This window comes from Ictidomys tridecemlineatus, chromosome 3 (genome assembly GCF_052094955.1).
Source record: "Ictidomys tridecemlineatus isolate mIctTri1 chromosome 3, mIctTri1.hap1, whole genome shotgun sequence".
Lineage (NCBI taxonomy): Eukaryota > Metazoa > Chordata > Mammalia > Rodentia > Sciuridae > Ictidomys > Ictidomys tridecemlineatus.
Window position 1 is genome coordinate 1727220 of NC_135479.1, and position 14845 is coordinate 1742064.

Genomic DNA, 14845 nt, shown 5'->3' on the forward strand with positions numbered 1-14845 from the left:
CTGCTGAGTGTGGCTGCTGAGCTCCTGGTCTTGCTGCCTCTCTGGGCAGGGACTGGGTAACTTCAGGCCCCAGGCAACTTCACCAGTTCCTTCACCAGCCTGGGCAGCAACCACTGCTCTGGACCTGGCCTGCCCGCAGTCCAGTGAAGGCCACAGGCCTAGCTACTGTGGCATGTGTACAAGGCTCTGGCAGAGTCCAGCAGCAGAGAGGCTGTGGGGAAAGCAGCCACGTGGGTACCCCCAAAGACACAGAGCTGCTCCCCCATGAGCCCCTGAGCTCAGCCCCAACCTGAAATAGCCCCGGGACCTCCCTGGTGAGTTTCTGCTCTCAGGAGCCCCTGGACCCAGGTGGCAGAGGCCAGAAGGACGTCACGGCTAGCACCAGGCTCTAAGCACCCCAGTGACCTCAGAGACGATTGATTCTCAAGACACATAGTCATACTGCAAGGAACACAGAGGACCACACCCGACTACACACAACCACTGCTCCTCCCACTGGCCTGCAGCCTGTGGTATACCTAATGAGACCAGGGTGGCCAGGACTCAGGCGGCCTGGTTCCTGAGCCTCCCCCTCCCCCTCCACCAGCAGTGACCATGGCCAGCAGAGGCTCAGGCTCCAGCACTGCTCAAGCACCCCAGGGTGACCCTGTGCCAGCCACGAGACCTCTCATACACAGATGTCCTTACTAGTCTCCACCTGCCTTGCTGCCCACAGTCTGTACCATGGCTAGGCCCCCTTATGTCTGGCCCACCAGGTGAGGGACACACAGAGTCTGAGAGATAATGGGGACACAAAAGGGCATCTCATAGACATGAGGAGGGGGCCTCTGTGGGGCGGGGGAGTGACTGGGGAACTGAGTGGAAACCTCTACTTATCTGCTATACATACCCCAGGCCCAGGATGGGCCAGGTCACTCCAGGGCCTGGGGTCACCACCACTCCCAGTGGTCCAGTTGTCCCACCTTCCTACTTAGCTCTAAGAAGTAGTCCCAGGGGTCCAAATAGGATAGCACCCAGCTGCCACCCCAGCAACTGGGTGTGTGCACCTCGGCCTCTCCAAACCCTGCTTCAGGGGCGAGAACCACTGTTCCTGTCAGGGGTGACCCCACAGGCACACCAGACACGGTGGCTCCACTGGCACAGAGCAAGCAGGTCTAAGGGCTGCAGCATCCCGAGGGCCAGGCAGGGTCTCCAGGATGGTGCAGGGAACAGCCCTCTGGCTGGAGACTGCCCCAGCAGGGCCCTGTGGAGGCCTTGGCCATTGGGCCTCCCTGTGGGCAGCTGGGAAGCACTCAGAATCTTTAACAAAGGGGAAAACATGGGGAGAAGGTCTCTGGAAAGCTGTACTTCCACATGGAAGGAAAGGTCCTCTCCCTGGTAACAAGGACCTGCGGGGGTCTTAGACCCACAAAAAGCGGTAAAAGGCCAGCCCAGAGGGGCAGGGTTGGCCTGGCGGAGGGGCAGAGCCTGAGTGGGACTGCACAGGGGGTGGGCTAGGATGTGTCCTCCCTTCAGAAGGGGAAGGTGCTGCTGTTGCTGCAGCGAAAAGCCCCAGGGCCCTACCCAGCCCCAGCAGTCACCCTAAAGCAGGGATTAGGCCCTGACCAGATTTACAAAGGCACTGAGAGCCAATAGGAGTGCCCCAGGGGCAAAGGTCCCCAAGCAGCTCCTGACCAGCTCAGAGGGACCCAGGGGAGCTGAACACCAAGTACCCCATCTTCCTTCTCGAACTCGGACTCCAAGGGCTCCCTGGCCTGGCCACTTGGGCTTCTGCAACACTGGGGTCAGGTGACGCTGCTCAGCGGGTCCCTCTGCTTCCACTCTTAGAAATCCAATGTCAGGGTGGAGCGGGCAGCTCAGGGTGCAGCGCCCACCTCGCTGGCACGCATAGGGCCTGGGGTTCCGTCCCGCAGCACAAAATAAAAAGACAAGAACTGAGACCTGTAGGTCGTCAACTCTGTGGTCGGCCTGTGCCGGTGCTGTGCTGGGTGCTGCAGAAAGGCAGGACCCATCCCGTCCAGGGAAGAGCACAGAAAACAGACACCTGGCTACTTTTCATAAAGAGGCAAGAGAAAACTTTTGAGAAGCAGAAGATGGGGAGATCTGGGAGAATTGTGACGCCGGGGGAGGGGATATGTGTGTGTGTACGTGGGGACCACACAGGCCCTTCCCGCCCTGCTCAGAGGAAAGAGAGGCCAGAGCGTCCCCCAACCAGACATGGAAACTGAGGCTCAGAGAGGATCCAGAGAGAGTGGGACGTCCGGCTTCTGATCGGGATCCTTCTTTGCTTCTTTGCGCTAGCCACGAAAGAACGAATTAAAAATGGGTGATGTTGAGAAAGGCAAGAAGATTTTTGTTCAGAAGTGTGCCCAATGCCACACGGTGGAAAAGGGAGGCAAGCACAAGACTGGGCCAAATCTCCATGGACTGTTTGGGCGGAAGACAGGTCAGGCTGCTGGATTCTCTTATACAGATGCTAACAAGAACAAAGGCATCACCTGGGAAGAGGATACACTGATGGAGTATTTGGAGAATCCCAAAAAGTACATCCCTGGAACAAAAATGATCTTCGCTGGCATTAAGAAGAAGGGAGAAAGGGCAGACCTAATAGCTTACCTCAAAAAAGCCACTAATGAGGAATAGCTACTGCCTTATTTATTACCAAACAGAAATGTCTCTTGGCTTTTTTATGTGCACCATAATTTAATTGATGTGATACACCAGAAATCAGATCATGAGTGACTGACAAAATTATTTTTGTTGAACAATCCTGATTTAAGTAAAACTTACTTGTAGTTAAATTAATATTTTGGTTATATTCCTACTTCAGTAAATTCTATCACTGTTTCCCCTTTTTAAAGTTGTAGTTGGACTTAATTAGTAATGTTCAGTATTTCACAAAAATGGTGAATGTCATCTGAAAACTGGTTTTATACTTAGTTTTATAGAACTGATTATGTGACTATGTTTAAAATATGGGGGAAATCCCTTCACTCTCTCAGAACAGAGCATGATTCACATTTGTTTCAATTTGTGTTCGTTAGCCTATTAAAGGTTGAAGATAAGGAAAAAAAAAAAAAGAGCGAGGATCCAGAGGATGTGCCCAGTTGACGACAGGCCAGCCTGGGGCCATCTGCAGTGCATGGAGAGGGCAGTACCAGGCAGACAGGGCTACTGTGTGTCTGGAAGCTGGGGTGGCTCGGGACAAGCCTCGTGGCAGGGCAAACAGGCCAGGCTGGGAGGCACACAGCTGTACAGAGAAGAAAGACAAAGGGGCAGCTTCACACCTGGGAGGAAAGGTCAGCACTGGACATCTGTGGAGAGGCGCTGTGAGGCCAAGCCCTCACGAGCGTGGCTGAGGCAGACAGGGGACAGCCCCTCCAGCAGGGCCGCTGGGCCAGAGGTGGAGCTGGGTGATCTGCAGACCCGGCACCTGGCCCCTCACACTGGGCTCTACCCCTACCAGCTGCTCCAGAAGCCACTCTCTCCACAGGGGCAGGAGCACCACTGACCTCAGCAAACTCTGGCTGGGCAGGCACCACCAGCCAGAGGTCACCGTCCTTACCAGATGCCCCAGCGCTTAGCTTCTGTCCGTCAGGACAGACAGCCTGGAGCAGCAGCAGCACACCTCCACCCTCCAGGCCTGCTCGAAGCCCACCCCTGAGCCAAGACTGACAGTGGCCGCTGCCTGATGGACAGACACCACGAGCACTTACTGTGGAGGGGGACACAGTAGGTACAGCCACCAGGGCGACCCCACCACGGCAGCTTCAACACAGGCTGCTCCTGGTGCCTAGGACATCCTTGCTGGCAGCTGGAGCCACCCTGTTTGTACAGCCACCCATTTTACAGAACCTACTTTTACACCCAAGAACGTACAGCCACAGGCGCTCATGCAGGACTAGGTGTCCCTCAGGTCACATCTGTGCCCAGCCCCCAGGAGGTGAGCCCAGGCAGCACTGAATACTGGAGGGGCCCATGCAGCCCACCTGGGAAGTAGGCACCAGAATGGTCCTAGAGCAGACCTCCCCAAGGCTGGGCACACCAAGGCTCACAATCTGCCAGGAGGAAAGGCCTCTGGGCATGATGGCGCATACCAGCCACTCGGGAGGCTGAGGCAGGAGGAGCACAAGTCTGAAGCCAGCTCGCCAACTTAGTGACACTGTCTCAAAATAAAAAATAAAAACAGCTGGGAATGTAGCTCAATGGTACAGCACCCCCGTTTCCATCCCCAGTACGGGGGGGCGGGGAAGGGCCTCCACTGCTGCACAGATGAGAGGCCAGTGAGATGCAGTGGAGGGGCAAACCCACCTCTGGGCCTGTGGGTGGAAGTCCAATCAGTCAGAACATGCAGAACAAGGCACTCTAGCCACAAGGCAGGGTGGTGCTGTGGGCAGTGGAAGGAGGCAGGACATGGGGTGACTGCTGATGGGCTTGGAGTGTGTGTGCGACCAGTGAGCTGCAGCTACCACTTTTTTTTTTTTTTTTTTTTGAGACAGGGTCAAGTTGCCCAGGCTGGCCTTGAACTTGTGGTCCTCCTGCCTCAGCCTCCTGCGTCACTGGGATGGCGGTGTGCACTTCTGTGTCTGGCCAGGGCATGGGACTCCTCCTGGGTGGTGGAAATGCCCTGAGCTGCCTGTGGTGATGGTGGCACAACTCTACAGATGTGCTCAGAACCACCCCACTGTTGGCTCTGGGAGGTATGAAGACTGTGTCGCAGTGAGGCTGTTACCAGGGCAACACAGAGTGCTTTGAGGAGAGGGGACCACAGGCCCCAGCTCCCCCCAGCGGGCAGCCATCCCTTGGACAGCCTTGGTGTCCTGTCACCAGGCTGGAAGGCTTGCTCTCTCATGCACTCTCACACCTGGACGGGTTGCCCAGGAAGGCCAACAGCGATCACCTGCACTGCCTGCCCCTGCACTGAGGAAGCTACCACACTCCCGTCAGCGGGACGCTCTGTATGCGTCAGGCCTTCAGAAGGCAAAATGGCAGCCAGCATCAAAGATCCAAGAGGACGTAAGACACGTACTAAAGGGTGCGTGTCGGGGTTCACCACACTCCCACTCTGAGGGCCCTGATCGCAGACTTTGAGGTAGTCAGGGCAGCAATCTGGGACAGCCCCAGGTTGCACACACCCTTAGAGGCAGCTGCGGATCGTTAAGAATGACCAAAACAGAGATTCTGAGCACAGAGAGATGCACCCCACATGAGGAAGGCAGGGACTGTCGCTGTCACCTTGCAAAGCACACTTGCGTGATCAGGAACCTGCACGACAGGGCCACTGGCAGCTGCCACTCCTGCTGTGGCACTTCTTCCTTAGCGGTCTCAGCTCCCTGCCCAGGCCTACCAAGTGACCCCCACAGGGCTGCACGCTGCTGAGGCCCACAGACCTGCTCAACTTCAGTGTGGACACCACAGCTGCACACCTGTGCACACACTCACTTAGGCAGGTGTGTGCTGAGAACAGCAGGCAGGGTGGAGCCCCCAGATCAGAGACTAACCCCAGAGCCACACCCTTGCCTTCCCAGAGCATTTCCGGAAACTTCTGTCATGGTTGTCTGGGGTTTTCCTGGTGTCTCCTCCAAACAACTGGTGTCCTGCTTTGTCGGTCCTCCCTGCCTGTCTATGGCGACCTCTGCGGTGGGCGTGGGCTTTCTGGCCCACTGTTTCAGGACACCCGCGGGAGCTCTGCTATACATTCTGTGCCACTCAGGACCCAAGCCCTGCAGGACACAGCACCTGCGCTTCTCGTGGGATGGTGAAAGAAACAGCAACAACAGCGGCCTCTCAGGAGCCATCGGCCATGCTGCCATGACTAGTTGATGAGGGTGACAATCTGGGGCAGAATCCAGAGCGACCAGGGAAGGATTTAATTTGGATTCCTGCTCCTGTGGCCAAGAACCTTCTGGTGAGCAGGTCATCCTGCCAGCCAGGGGATGCTGGCGCCTGCTGGGAAATCTCCCAGGAGAGCCAAGCAGCCCTTGCCCACTTCCACCAGGGACTCATCCTGTCCTTGGCCAAGACGGGGTGATCACTTTCTTGCTAAAAGTGTGAGGTGCTGCTCTGTGGAAGAGGCCCTACATGGAGCTGTAGGCTTGCCTGGTGGCCTGGTGACCTGGTGACCTGGCACCTGGTGGTGAGGGCAGACCTACCTGCAGCTCCTTGTCTGAGTATTTCTGTGGATTCTTGCTCCCCTGGCTCTTCTTGCGGAGCTTCTTCAACTCAGCCTGACACTTGTCCAGGGCGTCTCCCTTGCCCCTCTGCTCCGTCTGGTATTTCTTCAGCGCCGCCTGAGGGTCCACAACGAAAACAGAAGCTCGAGAGCTCAGCAGCAGCTCGGCCCCTCTCCTCCAGATCCTTCCCAGGCTGCAGGCATAGCAGGCCCGGGGGCAGCACAGGAGACATGCTCAGCTGCAGTCTGGATCAGCAGGCAACCTCGGCCTACCTGCCCACAGCAGGTCTCTACAGCCCAAAGACAAAAACCGGACCTGGGAAGGGCCCTGGTCCTCAGGCAAAAGCGTCAACCCATGGGGTAAATCCTGCCCGGAGGTTTGCCTCAGCTTCCCGGCCAGCTAACGGCAAGGACAGGAACAGCAGGCCAGAGGCACTCGTAAAGCTCTGGGAGAGCGTCACAGCCGTGTCCTCGGCTGTGCCACAGTGGTGGAGAGGGGGAGCTGCCCCTGGTGCCTTCAGTGAGACGGTCACCCCAGGGCTGCGCGTGGGGCTCCCGGGGCGCTCAGGTGGGGGAGCCCTCTTGCACAGGAGGCTCAGAGGAGCCGAGAAGCTCCCCACAGCGAAGGTCTGAGAGCAGAGGGCAGCAGCACGGCGGGGCTGGCAAGGCGTACTTACACTCAGGTACCTGGAGTCCAGCTCCACCTTCTGCTCCAGCTGCGTGAGCAGCTCGTTGTGGAAAGACTTCAGCTGGACACGGGAGAGAACACAGACCTGCATCAGCTCAAGGCAGTGCAGGAGCCCTTGGACAGGGCACCCAGTGAGACCTGGGCCCCACGGAACCAGGAAGCTGCTGGAGTGAGCACTGGACAGAGGTCCCAAACGCTAAACAAACTGGCCCTCCTCAGCTTTAGAGGTCCACTTTCCCAGAGGGAAACAAACACCCCCACTGACCCATGCTGGGGCCAGAGGAGAGCAGAGCAGCTGGGCCTGAGAGGAAACGGGCGAGACCTCGGCGACCCCTTGCCTCGGGCCAGAAGCTCCTAACCAGCACCCCCCACAGAGGAAACCAGCGTTCTGGCCATCACCACAAGGCACTGGGTCCTGGCAGGGCTGGCGTTCAGAGCACACATGGCTCCTCCCGGGGGCTGGCGCTGACTGACCCCACCTGGCTCCTGAGGCCAGCCCAGGGTGAGACCTGGCCTAGCCCATGCACATTGTCCCCAGGCCACTCACCATGGCTCATCTGACCTGTGCCCAGAGCCCAGGGCCCATCTCTACCTTTGAGTATGGTCACAGGACTGTGGGACAGTCCCACATAGGAACACAGCCAAAGCATGTAGCCAGCTCTTCACTTCAGCCTGCCCACCCAACCCACCTGCATTTGCCTTTTACACCTAGGAGCGGTCACTAGAGGCCGGACTCACCATCTCTTCCAGCTGGTTCTGGATCTGCCTGTGGACTTCAGCCATCTGGAAGAGGACATCTCCTGGGAGAGCAGGAAAGCAGGAAAGAAAGAGGGTTAGACACTCAAAATCATTAGCTGCTCCTCTCCCTGGAGCACCAATGCTGGCAGGCCATGCTGGCCTTGGGGCTGAAGGAGGTCCTGCCTAGCCAGTTCTCATCTTGCTTAGGGAAGCCCCATGACCTCAGGCAGAGAGCCTCGGCGGGGGGAGCAGGGGCAGGAGAGTGGCTGCTGAGGGGAAATGAAATTCTAGAAAGACAAGGGACTCTGATCCCAAATGCACAGAATGCCTGGCATCTCGGAGGTGACCTCAAACATCTACACTGAAGTAGATGCTCATGGCAAAGAGAAGAAGTAGGGACAGCCATGTGGACCTGCTTCACGCCTCTGCACAGACCTCACACTCAGACACTGACCATCACCTGCCCAGAGGGAGCCAGGCAGAGGGATGCACCAAGCCACACAGCAGAGTGGGCAAGCCTTCCTCAGGGAACACGGTGGGCACAGGTGCTGGGCACAGGCCACATCCCTCTCTGACCCCGAGAACAAGGAGGAAACAGGTGGCATAGCTCAGCACTGGGACTCCATGCCCTGGAGGAGTGGGCACACCAAGGCAGTCTGGGCCCACAGCCAGGTTCCACGCACGTCTTTCCAGGGCAGTGGCCCTTCAGGGATGCTGACGTCCCCTTGACCCACTTGCAGAGGGCAGAGGAAGGCAGGAGAACTGTGCAGCATGGAGCGAGCAGTGGCGGGCTATTCCCAACCTGGATGTCCAGACCCGGCCCCACCCCAGCCTCCACCCCTGCCCAGGAAGCACGTTTCAGACTCCCACTCCAGATGGGCAGGGTTAAATGGATGCTGGGCTCCCTGCCCCTTACCATGAAGGGTCGGTGGGAGTATGGCCAAGCACCATCCCACTTGCCTCCTGCTCCTGTCAAAGAGGACAGGGCCCCCAGGATGGCTTCAGAACACTTCTTCCTGTTCAGCCAAGTGAGATGTTGGCAGAACCCACCGCCCACCCCAAACAGTGCCTGAGGAACTAGCTCTGAGCCAGGAGCACACACCCAGGCTGGTCTCGAGACCCCACACTGCTTCTCTGGGTGCTCAATGTCTCCACGAGCAACGGGGTGCTTCAGCCCCATGACCACAGGGACACTCAACGTGGAGGAGGACCAGGTGCTTCATACACTTACTCCTTCCATCAGCACAAGCTGCAACCGGGATGTGCCGGCCTCCTTGCCCCAAACATGTGGCTCCACATCAACAGGAGGGACAGTGGCCAGAGCTGGGCCTCAACCCCAGTCAGCTCCCGCCTGCAAAGCTGGGGCTTCCTGCAGCTGGCCCACAAGACAGCCCTGAGAGCCATGTGCAGACCACCGACTTCAACTGCACACACCCACACAGTGCCAGGGTGTGCCCAGAGCCAGAAACCCATCCCTGGAGAGCACTTCCAAGCCCACAAAGCCCTAGCATGACAGGGCCCTGGATACTACTGTGTGGGCCAGTACCATAGGAGGGCACAGCAGAGGCCCCAGGAACTGCACTCACAGATGAGAGCACTGCTGCTCTGCTGTGACCTTGGTGTTGCAGACAAGGCTATGACCACCAATGGCTGCAACCCGTCCCGGGCCTGGAAGGAGGTGAGCCTGAGGCCTGCCAGCCTTTGTGGCCCTCCAGGGGCTCAGGGGAGGGGGTAAGGATAACAGGGGGACAGAATTTGGCATGAAGGGGCCTGGTCCTCACACCCTGGGACAACTAAGTGGGTAAGTCTGAGGTGGTGGACACAGAACCCCAGGGAGAGGGTGCAGCTCCTGCCAGCACACACTCAAGGCCACACAATTCAGTCATTCCTCTGAGCTGCCTAGCTGCTGCCAGCCATCAGGGCACTGTCCTGCATATTGAGAACAGGGTACACAGGAAACCCAGAGCCACAGACCAGACCACCCCCCGCCCCCACTCAGAAGTCGCAAGGGCTTCATCTGTCAGCGGGGCCCATGAGCAGCAGCTTCAAGGTTTCTTTTGCTTTTCCTCGTCTGTAAGTCTCAGGATGACGACTGCTGCCCAGACCAGGAGCCCCCGGGCAGGACCTCTGGGTTTTGTTTAATGGGGTTCCTGAGGCGGGGGGAGTGGGTGGGCCTCAGATTCACCTCCTGGCTCTCAGGGTCCCACCAGCATATAAAGTGGCTTTATCCAAGGCCAAGGTGACACAAGGGCCTGAGGTCTATCCTGTGCAGGGTCCTGCTCAAATCCGTGGTCTTGCTGGGCCTGCCCTTACCCTTGGAGTGTCACGTGCCCCACTCCCACTCAAGTGGGCCATGGAATCCACGAGTAAGAGTTGAAGCACAGGGCAGAGGCTTCCAGACAAACTGGACACACTGCTGGAAGTCTCCCTGGGCAGTGGTCTCCAGGGCTCTCGCCACATTCTTTAGACACCTGAACTATAAGTTAACATCAAGTCCAAACAGGAAACGCACACATTCTGGAAGGCGACCACACCAATTCGACATTTGGAAAACAAAGTCATAAAACAGCAAATCCTAGGCTGGGGTTGTGGCTCAGTGGTAGAGCACTTGCCTTGCGTGTGCGAGACACTGGCCTCAATTCTCAGCACCATATATAAATAAATAAAATAAAGATCCACTTACAACTAAAAAATATTTTTAAAAAATAAAAATATAAAAAAACAAAATAGCAAATCCTTTAGAAAAGAACTAATGATGCCAGGGTCAAAGAAAGCTTCTTGAAGGATCTCTGCCAAGTGACAGGAGTCAGAGACCCAAAGGACAGCTGCCACCATTGCACCCAGGCTGTGCTGACACTCGGATGTAGACCCCAGAGTCCCTGCCAGCCGGATCCCTCCTGCTCAGAGCCCAGCCAGCAGTCCAACCCTGCGGCCCCCACCACGCAGTGGGCACACATAAAGGATACCCAGAACCCAAGCTGCAAGCTGGTGCATGCAAAAGGAGCCACACCAGAGTTTTAAACTAGACTTCACCTGCAGCCACAGGATACCGTGCACATGAGGCCATCAGCTGTGACCCCAGCGAGGCCACCAGCACACCACATCAGCAGAGGATGGCACCCTCCCTCCTGTGCCCTGCAACCTGACCATCAGGGAGACACTGCTCACCAGGGGCAGTGACTTCTGCCAGATCAACAGCTAGTCAGTCTCATCCACTCTCCATGTCCTTTATGGGTCTGGAAGACACGCTAGTGAAGGGCTTCAGGACCAGAGGGGACCACTCTTTGGAGAGAGATGAGGCTGAACAGTTGTGGGTGGGCTTTGGGAACACTTACTCACCAGGCCCACCCTGCCGTGGATGGAGGAGGGGGCTGCTGGTCTTCCTAACTGGCCTGTGATGCAGACACCACCAAACTCTTGGGGAACTGGTGTTTGGGGCCAGAGCACAGGTGAGTCCTAAACTGGAGCAAGTGGGTTCAGAGGAAGGTGAAGTCCAGCTGGGCCAAGTGGTAAGGGAGGCCAGGCAAGCCCGTGTGCAGAGCCACCACGTGATGGACTGCCAGAGCACTGGTGTGCAGATCATGACCAGCAGCAGGGGCCCCACCCCAGGGTGCTGGCGTGGGAAAGAATGAGGCGGGAGGAGCCCCCAGCACACCCAGAGCATGAGTCAGCCTTCTGCTGCCCCAGGCCTGGGCAGAAACCTAGGGGCACAAAAGGGCTCTGGTAGGGATCGGGTGATTGGGGATGGAGGAGGGTTTGTTCCCTGAGCATCTGGGAATTGGGGAGGTAAGAGAAGGGCACACGTAATGCAAGTCAGTTGGGATGATCTGAAAGCACACAGGCACAGAAAACAAGGCACCCCCTCCCTGCCAGCCTCTACCCACCCAACCCAAGCCAGGCAGCTGCAGGCCAGCACGCAGTCACCTGCACTTGACCCCACCAGTTCTAATTTTTAAAGATTTTCATATCTGGCGCTTAAGAGTGAAATTCAGTCCTCAAGGAAATGTCCCTCCTCACAGGAGAAGAGGCAGGGGTGGGACTGCCAGGTGCAAGCCAGCAGAGCCATCACACCCCACGCAGCAGCACACACAGGTGTGCACCGTATACACATGCAGAACAGCCACAAACCCCGAGTTTCCTCCAGATCACGGGACCTGTGGGGAACGTGCGCTGACCCTGGCCAGCTGTGCTTTGTGCAGCTACACAGGAACCTCACCACTGCCCTCACTTCTCATACCATCTGACTAGGAGGCTTAGCACCCTAGGAACCAGCAAGGAGACCACACCAGAGCTGGACGAGGCTGGACAAAGCTGTGGGTCCAGCACCCAGGCATGGCCCCTGCAGGTGCCTGGTCACCTGGTGGAGCAAGTGTTTCCCCCGCACTGAGTCCCAGCTCCTCTGCAATCACATCAGGCCAATGGGACCCACACAGCCCCTCCCCCATCCAGGACTGGACTGTTCTGGACTTTATTTTTTTCCCTTTCTTCGTAAAAATATTTTTTTAGTTGTTGAAGACCTTTATTTTATTTATGTATATGGGGTGCTGAGAATTGAACCCAGTGCTCCACACATGCCACGTAAGTGCACTACCACTGAGCCCCAGCCCCAGCCCCCTGCTCCAGACTTTCTACACAAAATGGCATCGTGCAACACGTGGCCTTCAGCCCCTGGTTTCTTTCACTAAGCACAGTGAGCACAGGCCCACCCATGTTGCGGCACCTCCCCTGCTGACCACCGCTGCACTGGACGGAGAACCCGCACCTGTCACCTAGGCATCTACTGCCAGCACTCGGCTGCTTGCTCCTTGGGGCGACTACACACAGCGCAGCCACAGCAGTCGGTTCTGCACCGCCTGCAGTTAGCCCTTCTGATTCAGGCTCTCTCCTCTCCCTACAGGAAAAAAAAAGTCCTCCAGCAACCAGAACCAAGGCAAGTGGGCAGACTGGGGTGCAGCCAGCACTGGAAACCATGTGGGAGGCCAGAGCCTCAGAATGCTCAGGGGGCCTACTCTGATGGAGCAGGAGCCTCAGTCGGGGCCCCTTCTAGGCATCTGCCTACCAGCTCTCCCTGAGAGCCTGTCCCTGTTCCTGCCCCAAGCTGGTCCTAGTCTGCTGGGAAGACAAAGCAAGAACATGGTAAGTTGCTGATGCTCACAGGACCCGAGTCTCTAAGGAGGCCCTGCCTCCCCAGTAGGGAGGGTGACTCAGGTCCATCCCAGCAGGTAGGTGGGCCTGGCTGTTCTCACCACATCAGCGGAGCCTCAGTCTTGGCTGGCCACTGCCCCAGCAGCAGGTGGCTTCTGCTGGACCTTGGGATCCTGAGCAAGAAGCATCACCAAGGCTCAGTCACTTCTACTTCTCTTTCTCATTTTCATTCTTGCTGACCAGGGGAAAAAAGTCCCAAATGACCTCAAAGGATATGCACAGACCCTGGCAAGAACTGCAGTGACAAGACAGGTGCAGGTGCCCAGGTGGCCCTGCAGAGTGCCCAAGACCAGCCAAGACAAGTTCACCTGGAGGACTGAACACACCAAATGGAGGAAGCAGAGACGCTTGAGAGCCAGCACCTGCCACCATCTGGTCACTAGTGAGCACAACATGGAGAGGAAGGGGCTGGCACCAGAGGACATGTGGACACAGAGAAAGCGTGGTGAGGTGCCTGCACTTAAAGAGCAAGGTTAAGATACAGGAGGAACAAGTGGGAGAGGGCCACACCAGGGGGACAGCCGGCGGACAAAGACTGAGCTCCCAGGAAAGGATCTTGAGCGACCAGAGCAGGCGGCCTCTCACGAAACCCTGGGCAAGGTGAGGACCCCAGGGAGACCAGGTGCTGTGGTGACAGGCCAGTCACACGGGCAGACGCTCACGCTCGGCTTATAGAGCTTCTGGAAAAGGGCACAGCCGCCACCCTGAGGCGACCGGACCCGGCTCAGGCACTTCAGGGATGTCGGGTGGCCTCTGAGGACACTGGGAGGCCACCAAGGCTGGAGGCTGAGCAGAGACAGCGCCTTCGCCTCACCTCCCACTTGAACTCAGCCAGCACCAGGAAGTCTCCCAGGACTCCCCAGGGGCAGAGCGGGGACCTGCAGCCACACCCGGGCACCCAGGATCTAGAGGGCAGAGCCTGGCTCTGCAGCCTGCTTCGCTGGGGCGTAGAAGACAGGCTGTGTTCTGGCCCAGCCCACCTGTGAGCACCGCGAGAGCAGCACAGGGAGGCAGCTCACCTGCCACGGCCCGGAGGCCAAGGCTGGCCCTTCTGCTTCAGCTCTGCTCTGGTGCACACCTGGGCACACGCACACACCTCTTCTGAGACAACTGGGACTCAGGAGCAGACACTAAGGCATCGCCCCTCCCAGCACCTCAGCCGTGTCCCAAGAACAAGGGTCTCTTGTTATGTTACCCCGTCACTGTCCTGACCCTCAGGAACACTGCCATGACACACCCTCTTCTAATCCACAGTGCACACCCACGTCCCCAACATGGAGTCTTCTATAGAGCACACTGAGGCCTGCGGCGTGTGGCTGGCCGCCTCCTTGGCACTCTCCACCTGACCTGCTTCAGCCACACTGGGGCGGGGTGGACACCCAACCTCCAGCACACCAAGACGCTCACTTTCTTCCAGGTGCCAAGATGCCTGGTCTCTCATCTAAGTGACCCCTCACACCTGGCTTTCACAGGAGGCGTTTAGAATAGTCACTGTTCTTATAACATGCAGACGACAGGAAGCGGCGAGGGAGTGGGACCTGGAGACTGAAGGTGGTGGGGTGGGGAGGGAGCCTCAGGCTGGGCTCAGCCCATGCAGGCCAGGGGGCAGACTGCACGGCTCCCCATCCTGGTCTGCAAAGGCCAGGTGGGCTTCCCCTGAGGCCCCTGCAGGGCCCAATCTTCCTGAGCAGTCACTTCACTTGGGTTTAAGAAGGGAGGCATTTCCTCCAGTGCAGCACAGGTTCCAGAAGACAGCAGACCAGACCGTGTGGTGAAGCTGGGCCACGTGGCAATGTGACATGTCTCTGGGCTGCCTGACCACAGGGCTGGGCACACTGTGGAAGGCCAGGATTCCCAGACCAGGGGAGCCTCACACTCAGCAATTCACACAGAGGCAATTTTAGAATTTGCTCTGCACTGTGGGCTCAGCTCCCAAGAACACAGGGACCACCATGGGATAACGGGGCTCTAAAAGATCAGCGTTAGGAAGGCCAACCAGAGGGCAGAAGTCCTGAAACCCACTTAACCCAGAAACCGTAGAG

General features: G+C 57.6%; 2 protein-coding genes across 4 annotated transcripts in view; one reads left to right on the forward strand and one right to left on the reverse strand.

Annotated features, from left to right (window-relative positions):
• Nucleotides 1-14845, reverse strand: part of Baiap2 (BAR/IMD domain containing adaptor protein 2) — a 65130-nt gene that overhangs the window by 21696 nt on the left and 28589 nt on the right. For all 3 annotated transcript variants that reach the window (XM_005332641.5, XM_078041476.1, XM_005332642.5), the window contains exons 4-6: nucleotides 7599-7660; nucleotides 6850-6921; nucleotides 6153-6290 (exon numbers count right to left, since the gene is read on the reverse strand). In XM_005332641.5, coding sequence (XP_005332698.1) covers nucleotides 6153-6290; nucleotides 6850-6921; nucleotides 7599-7660 — 272 coding nt within the window. The remainder of the gene's footprint in view (nucleotides 1-6152; nucleotides 6291-6849; nucleotides 6922-7598; nucleotides 7661-14845) is intronic.
• On the forward strand, nucleotides 2249-2847 carry LOC101956388 (cytochrome c, somatic). The gene has a single exon (XM_040268364.2). It carries the CDS (start codon nucleotides 2323-2325, stop codon nucleotides 2641-2643), a length of 321 nt encoding a protein of 106 aa, XP_040124298.2. The 5' UTR covers nucleotides 2249-2322; the 3' UTR covers nucleotides 2644-2847.

Coding starts and splice junctions, on each gene's coding strand:
- LOC101956388 (XM_040268364.2), top strand. CDS start 2,323: ATGGGTGATGTTGAGAAAGGCAAGAAGATTTTTGTTCAGAAGTGTGCC.